Source organism: Zingiber officinale, chromosome 4B (genome assembly GCF_018446385.1).
Source record: "Zingiber officinale cultivar Zhangliang chromosome 4B, Zo_v1.1, whole genome shotgun sequence".
Lineage (NCBI taxonomy): Eukaryota > Viridiplantae > Streptophyta > Magnoliopsida > Zingiberales > Zingiberaceae > Zingiber > Zingiber officinale.
The window spans coordinates 57,843,482-57,852,972 of NC_055993.1; the positions used below are offsets into that span (position 1 = coordinate 57,843,482).

General features: G+C 35.3%; 1 protein-coding gene across 1 annotated transcript; it reads left to right on the top strand.

Annotated features, from left to right (window-relative positions):
- Positions 1-528: 528 nt before the first annotated feature.
- LOC121978271 lies at positions 529-3,664 on the top strand. Its single transcript, XM_042530638.1, has 5 exons — positions 529-656; positions 846-1,385; positions 1,590-2,741; positions 2,830-2,935; positions 3,032-3,664. Exons 1-5 carry the CDS (start codon positions 529-531, stop codon positions 3,662-3,664), a joined length of 2,559 nt encoding a protein of 852 aa, XP_042386572.1.
- Positions 3,665-9,491: the final 5,827 nt, after the last annotated feature.

A 9,491-nucleotide genomic window follows, 5' to 3' on the forward strand; every position in this document is an offset into this window, starting at 1 on the left:
TAATACCATTAGAGATTAATATATTAATTTTAATAAATTTTTCTTCATACCACACACCAACCTCTTTGGTCTATCTCTTCTTACTTGTATTAGATTTCACAAATTGAAGTTCCAATGATTTTACATTTTGAGTTGCATTTAGTATTTTTTAACTTTTATTTATTTACTTTAATATCTTCAGATTTTGACCTATTTGTTTGGGGATTTTGCTAGATTAAAATGAATAAATCCTGGATATACTCGGATAGAAGGTCCAAACAGTATGAGGAGGGTGTGGAACAGTTCATTAAAGATTGTTTACAGAATCCGAATATTGACCCCAATGACATTCATTGTCCTTGTTGCAAATGTATCAATCTTAAAAAAGGGTCGATTAAGTCCATTTCAGAGCATCTTTATTTCCATGGTTTTAGTCAAAACTATGTGAATTGGATTTGGCATGGTGAGCCTGCTAAAGATGATAAAGTAAAATGGAGTGACAACCATGGGCCAATTAATAATGATTATGACAACTTTGAAACCGCTCACATGTGTGAAGCAGTGTACGATAATTATACAGAAAATCCTGAAGCTTTTATGAAATTTTTAGAGGAATCAGAGAAGCCATTGTACAAGGGATGCGAACGTTACACAAAGTTGAGTGCACTTGTTAAACTGTACAATACCAAAGCAAGGCATGGAATGAGTGATGCTCTATTTTCAGATCTACTATTAGATTTTGGGGATATGCTACCAAATAATCACAATCTACCATCCTCAATGTATGATGTAAAAAAGACATTGAGTTGTTTAGCGCTGACTCATGAAAAGATTCATGCTTGTTCAAATGATTGCATTCTTTATAGAAAGCAATATGAAAACTGCGTAAGTTGCCCTAGATGTGGCTTGTCACGGTGGAAGCTAACCAAAAACAAGGTTGAGAAGAAAGGTGTTCCTGCTAAGGTGGTTTGGTATTTCCCTCCCATTCCAAGATTTAAGCGCATGTTTAAATCTTTAGAGACCTCGAGAAATTTAACATGGCATGCAGATTCTACAAGAGTTGTTGGTCAGTTACGTCATCCAGTTGATTCACCGTCATGGAAGTTGGTGGATCATATGTGGCCTGAATTTGAAAGTGAGCCAAGAAATCTTTGCCTAGCACTTGCAGCTGATGGCATTAATCCTCATAGCAACCTTAGCAGTCGGTACAGCTGTTGGCCAATAATGTTGGTCAACTATAATCTACCTCCAAATATGTGCATGAAGAGGAAATACATCATGCTAACTATGCTCATTTCAGGGCCTAAGCAGCCTGGAAATCATATTGATGTCTATCTGGAGGTGCTAGTTGAAGATTTGCAACGATTATGGGAAGGAGTTGATGGAGTCTATGATGCTTATCGAAGGTAGTTCTTCACTCTTAAAGCAGTCTTATTATAGACCATCAATGACTTTCCTGCCTATGGTAACCTTAGTGGATGTACTACACATGGTTATTATGCATGTCCAGTATGCGGAGAAGATACTTATGCAAGACACTTGGAAAATGGGAAGAAAATGTCATTTGCTGGCCATAGAAGATTCCTATCACGGTTTCATCCCTATCGTAGGCAAATGAAGGAGTTTAATGGCATGGAGGAACTTGAAGAAGCAGCTAGACCATTATCTGGGATTAAGTTGTTTGACAAACTTTCTGACATAAGGTGTGAGTTTGGAAAGAAGATAAGTGTGAGAGGGAAAATAAAGAAGGCAAAGGCTAATAAGTTGGAAGCCAATATAGAAGAAAAAGATTTAGGAGCAACAAATTTCAGAAAATGTTGGAAGAAGAAGTTAATCTTTTTTAATATTCCTTACTGGAAACACCTGCATGTAAGGCATTGTCTTGATGTTATGCACATTGAGAAAAATGTCTTTGAATCCCTCATTAATACTTTGATGAATGTTAAAGGAAAAACCAAGGATAATGTGGCAGCTAGATTGGACATGGTTGAGATGGGAATTAGGCCTGAATTAACACCTATAGTTGGGGAGAAGAGAACATATCTTCCTCTTGCTGCGTGCTCATTCACAAAAAAAGAAAAGTTGCAAGTGTGCAAGTCATTAAAGGATATAAAAGTTCCAGAAGGTTTCTCTTCGAACATGAATAATATTGTGTGCATGGATCAGTTGAAGTTGACTTGCTTGAAATCCCATGATTGTCATGTATTAATGCAGCATTTCTTGCCAATAGTCATACGTGATGCACTTCCAAAACATGTTAGATATGCCATCATAAGATTATGCTTCTTCTTCAAAGATATTTGTTGCAAAGTTATAGATGTAGCCAAGTTAGATAAGCTGCAATCTGACTTGGTTGTTACACTCTGCTTATTGGAGCAATATTTTCCCCCATCTTTCTTGGATATCATGCTTCACTTAACTGTCCATCTTGTTCGAGAAGTCCGATTATGTGGACCAATTTACTTCAGATGGATGTATCCATTTGAAAGAAGCATGAAGGTGCTTAAGAGTTATGTGGGCAGTCGAAAACATCCTGAAGGTTGCATTGTTCAGAGATATTTAGCAGAAGAAGCAATTGAGTTTTGTTCAGAATATCTTAATGGCGTTGATCCTATTGGAGTCCCTCAATCAATTCGAGACTCGAAAGCAAATATTTCTGGCTTGCAAGCATGCAACGCACCAATTGTAGTGCAACAAGTTGATCTGCAACAAGCACATTTGACTGTGCTAGAAAATATGGAAGAAGTATCTCCCTATATAATGTAAGTGTTTTGTATTATTTATGATTTTGCATATGTAATTTAGATTATCTAATGTCTAACACAAATTTATATATTAATACTTCTACAGTGAACATAAAACATTTTTGAAATCAATGTTTCCCAAAAAAGAGAAAGATGAAAGGTGGATACAAGATGCTCACAACAAGAGGTTTATTGATTGGTTTCGTGCAAAGGTGGATACTAGATTCATTAAATTTTTACTATCATTTGAGCTGAACAACTTATATCTATTATTTTTAATCACCATATTCAAATTGAATACATGTTAGGTGGCTGCTGAAATTGACAGTTGCAATGGTGGAACAACATCGACATTAACATGGTTGGCCCATGGACCGCGTGTGCAAATCCTTAAGTATAATAGTTATGTGCTAAATGGTAATTTATACCAAACAAAGGCGCGGGATGTGTACAGAGTTTGTCAAAACAGTGGGGTTTCTTTAGTTGCCAACACAATGCTTGTGTGTAGTGCTAAAGATAAGAATCCCTTGCTAGCTGATGTATCTTACTATAGAGTGATTGAAGAAATATGGGAATTAGACTATCATCAATTTCACGTTCCTCTTTTCAAGTGCGCGTGGGTTGCAAATGATAAAGGAATAATCAACAACGATGAATGTGGTTTCACCTTAGTTAATTTGAACAAACGAGGACACAAGAATGACGAATTTGTGCTTGCAAGTCAAGTCAACCAAGTCTTTTATATTGATGATCCATTAAAAAATGGGTGGTCAATTGTGCTCCCAGTTCCAAATAGATGTTATGAGGGAGATGATGATGATTGGAGCAGTATTCCAGATTCTCGACCAATCGATGATGTTGATACTCATTGTATTCCTGCACATGAAAGATATTTTAGATCAGAAATTGAGGGTGTATGGGTCACAAAAAAGAAAAAATGATGTTTTGTATTTTTATCCAATGTTTATGTTTTGAACATGAAGGAATGTTGTATGCACTTTAAGTAATTATGTTATGTAATTCTATGTCATGTTTACGCTTGTGTTGTTATTTATTTATATGTGTTATTGTAATTATTTATGTCATGTTTATGTTACTATTATTGTACAAATTTTAACATTGGTTACATTTATGTTATTATGCAGATAATACTCGATGGGCCGTAAAAAACAGGGAGTAGCAGTTGAGGAGATACATGGAGTAGCCGATGCTGAGCTAGATGGAGTAGCCGATGTGGAGCTACATGGAGTTACTGATAGAGAAGAACGTTCTGTAGATGTGCAGAAGAATAAACGAGGTCCTACATCAATGTGTAAACTCACTGCAGCTGCAAGATGGGGGAAAAAAGCAAAGATTGATTATGATGACATGGGACGCCCATTATACAATGCAAATGGAAAGGCATTGCAATCTTACATTGGATCTGTTGCTAGAACTATGGTGCCAATCAACATAAAGTCTTGGCCTACTATTCCAGAAAATATAAAACAAAAAGTATGGGAAGAGATCTCGGTAAGATTAATATATAAATATAATCCCAAATGAAATTAGCTTTCCAACTCTATGTTGTCATTGCCATCATTAATTCATTCTTATCATATTAGTTGTATAATCATCTAGCTTGTATGTTGCTTTTTTCCTTATTCATCTTCAACTTCTCTATTAATAGTACCAACTAATATTTTGTGTTGCAGAATGTGTTTGAATTAGCACCACAAAGCGAGGCTGCTGTGATGAATTTATCATCTCAAAAATGGAGAGATTTCAAAAACAAACTCACTAGCAGATTTGTTTGGCCAAATAAAGACAATCCTGAAAAATTGAGTTCTTCACCGAGTCAATATCAGATTCCAAAAGTAGTTTGGAAAGCATTTGTAGATGAGAGACTTCATCCATCATGGGAGGTACGTACTCATGGTGTTAGGGAAAGCATACGTAATGGTGTTAAGGATTGTAGCAACTTTTTTATAGTATAGTGTTGTTTGTTCTTTTGCATTTGCAAGTTCAAAATCCTGCATTTACTAATTGTGTAGTGTTATTTGTTGATTTGCATTTACAATTCTATGGAATATAATTTGTTTGCTTACAAATTGAGTTAATTATCGAAGTAAATCCAACCCAATAGATAATCAGATTAAAACACAAACAAATGTAGTTATGCCCTATGCCTACTCCTTACTTTGGTCATTGATATGCTTCAATAACTCTAATAGATATTCTCTTTCGCTAGAAACTTCCCAATAGTATCGAGTGATAGATATTCTCTTTCGCTAGAAACTTCCCAATAGTATCGAGTGTAGATATATATCTTGTAATTAAATTGATCCTATGAAAATGGGACTAAAAATATATACATCACCATCTGTTATCCCATATATTAATAACAAGGAATGAGAAGTAATTCACACTGACCCAATGAAACAAGTTAAAAGAAAATTACAAAGATTAAATTTGAAATTCCTTGAACCATCCTTCTGGAGAAGAAAAGAAATTAGAACTCAGAAACATAACATAGTTATAATGTGTTTTGCTAGCTACTTGACTACTAGTTATCTAGGGCTAACAGTATAAGTAATTACTAAGTAGCTATCGGCAAACTCAAGATGAACTAAGTATTGTAAATGCAAACTTCAGAGACTTTAACAGTACTTCAGAGACTAATTATAAGTAATTATGTATAATTCACTACTTAGTAATTACTTACCTTCACACATATCGGCCACACTAGTAAGGCCGTAGGAATGCCTATAAGAAGCTAATTGGTATAAAAGCCAATTAGAAGGCTTGCCTTAATAGATAAGAATGCAGTAGTTCCTAGATTGGGAAATAGAAAGCTATGATAGCGATATGCTTGAGGGCTCCAAAGGCGTAGAGAGTTCGAGTAAGTAGGGCCCTCCATTCTGATTGGCACTGCTTCACTACTAGTAGTTAGTAAGTAATTATCATAGTATTGTGCTACCGGAAACCTAGTTGCCGAAGATAGTTATGAGATAGCTACCCAGTAATTAAGGCCTTGAAACATAACATAATTATCAAGGGCAGGGACATCTGGTGATCTTTGTTTGCAGCAAGTAAGTTTGCCTATTACTTCAGATTGCAGCAACATCTGCAAACAAACAGTAACCTGCAATGTTTGTTTGCTTACTTCGGTTCCTTAAAGTTTGTTTGCTTACTTCAGTACCTGTAAACAAACAGTATAGTATGTTTGTTTGAAATGTTTGTTTGCTTATAGTATATTATGTTTGTTTGCTTACAGTAATATTTGTTCATTTGCATTTGCATTTGAATATTTTAACATATTGCAGAAGAATGTACAACATCAATCATTTGCTCCTTCGGATCTTCATGGTGATCAGGACAAGTACAAGGAAATTGAGAAAACTTTACCGATGACATGCAAGTATATCTACTCGTATGTTATCAGATTGATGCCTAAAGATGAGAGCATACACATAGAATTTGATGAAGCTATGTTTTGGCGTCCTAAAAGTGTATAGTTGCTAAGAGAAGATATCTTACGCTTTATGGAGATGAAAGAGATAGGTGCCAGACACATTTTGGTTTACATGGGGTATGTTATGTGTTAAATACAATATTTGTTCACATGCTTTGCTTTGTTCTCAATATTTGTTCATATGTTTTTGCTTTGGTCTACATGGGGTATATTTAGATTTTTCATTACTTTGCCATTACCTTACAATTAATACCTTGCAGTTACCTTTACAAATACATGAAGAAAGAAAATAGAGCTGAGTATGTGTCATTTGTGGATCCTGGTCACATACCTACATGCGGTGTGGGTGAAGAAGGTAGTAAATTATCACAACATATTGCTGCTCAGTTGGGAGCATCGAACAGGGATAGCATATGCTTCATCCCATATAACACTGGGTAAGATTTTAATTATTTATTTTTTCCTACTACATGCTAGTCAATGCTATATTTTTTTTGTGCAGGTACCATTGGATCTTGACTATAATTAATGAAGACAAGAATATGATATATTTATTGGACTCTTTGAGTAACAGGAACCGAGATCATGCTTGGCAAACTATTGTGACCAAGTAAGTCGTAACTTATGCTAATTTTGAATGCATTCAATTCATTATAGGTTGAAAAACTAATTTTCTATTTTTACATTGTAGTGGAGTCAAGATATACAATGCATCAAGGGGTATTTCAAAAGGACCAGGTTTTAAACAATTGACAGTATGTATTGTGACTATGTATTTAGACATCAATTAATAATTCTTATTATTTGGATTGTGACTTCTTGCATGACATTTTCAATTTCATTAGGGTAATCTTAAACAAAATGGTGGTGTTGAATGTGGATATTGTGTGATGCGGTACATGAAAGAGATAGTCTTAGATGAATATCCACAATTGGAGAGAAAGGTGAATTTCTTCTTTATGAAATATTTTCTTTATAAAATATTAAGTTATTTTTCATTGATCCTCAAATTTTTGTTAATGATTCAGTTTGCAGCATAAAAAAAATAGTATTACAATCAATCTCAGTATGATGAAGTCAGAAGTGAATGGAGCGAATTTGTCTATTTCTATGTGGGTGCCTAAGTGTAGGCTATGATATAAAGTTTAGATTGTATTTAGAGATTTATGGATACAAAATTTTTTGGGTTATGCTTAAACATTTCTTTTATGAATACACTTTTGAATTATATTTGACAGATATTTGTCATATATTTGTTCAATTTTGGTGATGAAAATTATTGTGTTATAGCTGTTGGGTTCTTCGGGCCGCGAAAACCGCTTTTTCGCGTCGCGGAAACCCCGAAAGACCCAAAGCCGTAGATCCGTGCAAAGATTCGTATACAAAATTCGAAAAACTATTTCTTGTACGAGTTCAAAAACCGATCTACTACTTAGATCTACGAGAAAAAGTGTTTACCCTTGATGCGCGCCCTACGCGAATCCCGCTCTTCCAAGGTTTTGCCGGATCTCAAGACCGTCAAGCGCCGGTCCTCTAGAAGTATCCACACGGTCAACTTAGATGGAGAAAACCTCACACAAAGGTGTGCTAGCACCTTGGTAAGGTTCGGCCAAGTAAGGAGGAGAGGGAGAGGGAGAGCTTGAGAGGAAGGAGGAAGAAGATGCACCACTTCAATGAAAATCAAATTCACATTCACTCACAAAGTGGCCGGCCACTTTCTCCACAAGAGTAACTCCCCATTAAATGCAATTAATGTGGAGTTAATAAGAAAATGGCTTTGTAACTTCCATGAGGTGGCACACCATGATGATGTGGAACATCATCATTGGTCCACCTAATGCCAACTCACCAATGAGGTGGCAAAAGGTCAAGTCAAAATTGACCTTTGGTCTTCCTTCTCTAGTCAAGTCCAACTTGACCCAATCTCTACCATGGTTGATCTAATCCAACCATTTGATTCAAGCCAACTTAATATAATGAATCTAATTCATTAAATTAAATTGATTCAATAAGTCATAATCTAAATTAGACTCATTAAATACTTGAATCAACTTGAGTCAAACTCAAGTTAGCCCAATTAGGATTACTCTTAATCCAATTTGATTAATCAAATGAATCTAATCCTCTTGGTTCATCATATGAACTTAATCTCCATCTAATTGTCCTAAGTGTGTGACCCTATAGGTTCTTGTAACGTTGGCAATGCCCTAAACCCATTTAGGAGCATAAGTAATGAGCGGTATCTAGCAACACATCATTACTACCCAAGTTACAAGAATGTCAAGATCCGACATTACCTTGTGACTACTAATTGTGACTCCTCACAATATGTGACATTGTCCTTCTATCCTAGACATCTAGATTGATCAATGTGAGGCATAGACCGTGTCATCCTCTAATCAATCTAAATCTTGAACTCCAAGTAGACTCACTTGATCAAATGAGCTCAACATCTAATGTTGACTCATTTGGGCATGGCCATGCACTTAGTGGTCTCACTCTATCAAGAATAACGATGTCGCTCCCGTCATATGGGAGGGATAGATCCCATCTACATCACTCACATCCCTCTGCATAATTCATTACATACCCAGTAATCGCCTTTATAGTCCACCCAGTTACGGGTGACGTTTGACGAAACTAAAGTACATAACTCCTTATGTAGGGATCCATGGTGACTTCAGGTCTAAGGACTAATAGTCATACTAATAGCCACATGAGAAAGTATATGACACTCATATAACGATCCATGATACTTTCTCATGGCGGGTCATTCAGTATACATTCTCTAATGCATACCCATGTGTCAGCTTGATATCTCTATATCCATGACTTGTGAGATCAAGTCATCGAGCTGACCTACATGCTAGTCTTATTGTATTAACATTGTCCCTGAATGCTAATACTCGACTAGGAATGATTTAGAGTAGTGTTCCCTATATCATCTCACTATCGATTCAACTAATCGATTGATATAGGTATGAACCTTCTACTCAAGGACGCTATTATACTTAGTCTATTTGGCACTAATATAAATAAATATAATAACCAAACAAAAGCCTTTATTAATATACAAGAATATGATATACATGAGTCCATACAATCATCAAATGATTGGCTCTAGGGCTCTAACTAACAATAGCAAAATATTATGATATACACTTTTGTCAATTAAATTTGTATTGTAGTAAAATATAGTCAACTACTTCAATACTATAAATAAAAATGATGAAGTAATACAATACATAAGACTTCGGTATATTTAAATATTGTCGTAGTTAAAGAAACTATTTACTTTGTCACTGATTAAAATT

Excerpts from the sequence above, each read along its gene's own strand:
- LOC121978271 (XM_042530638.1), top strand. The coding sequence starts at position 529 with ATGTGTGAAGCAGTGTACGATAATTATACAGAAAATCCTGAAGCTTTT. Across the intron at positions 1,386-1,589 it reads GTCTATGATGCTTATCGAAG|GCAAATGAAGGAGTTTAATG; the intron begins GTAGTTCTTCAC and ends TCCCTATCGTAG. Across the intron at positions 2,936-3,031 it reads TTGATTGGTTTCGTGCAAAG|GTGGCTGCTGAAATTGACAG; the intron begins GTGGATACTAGA and ends AATACATGTTAG.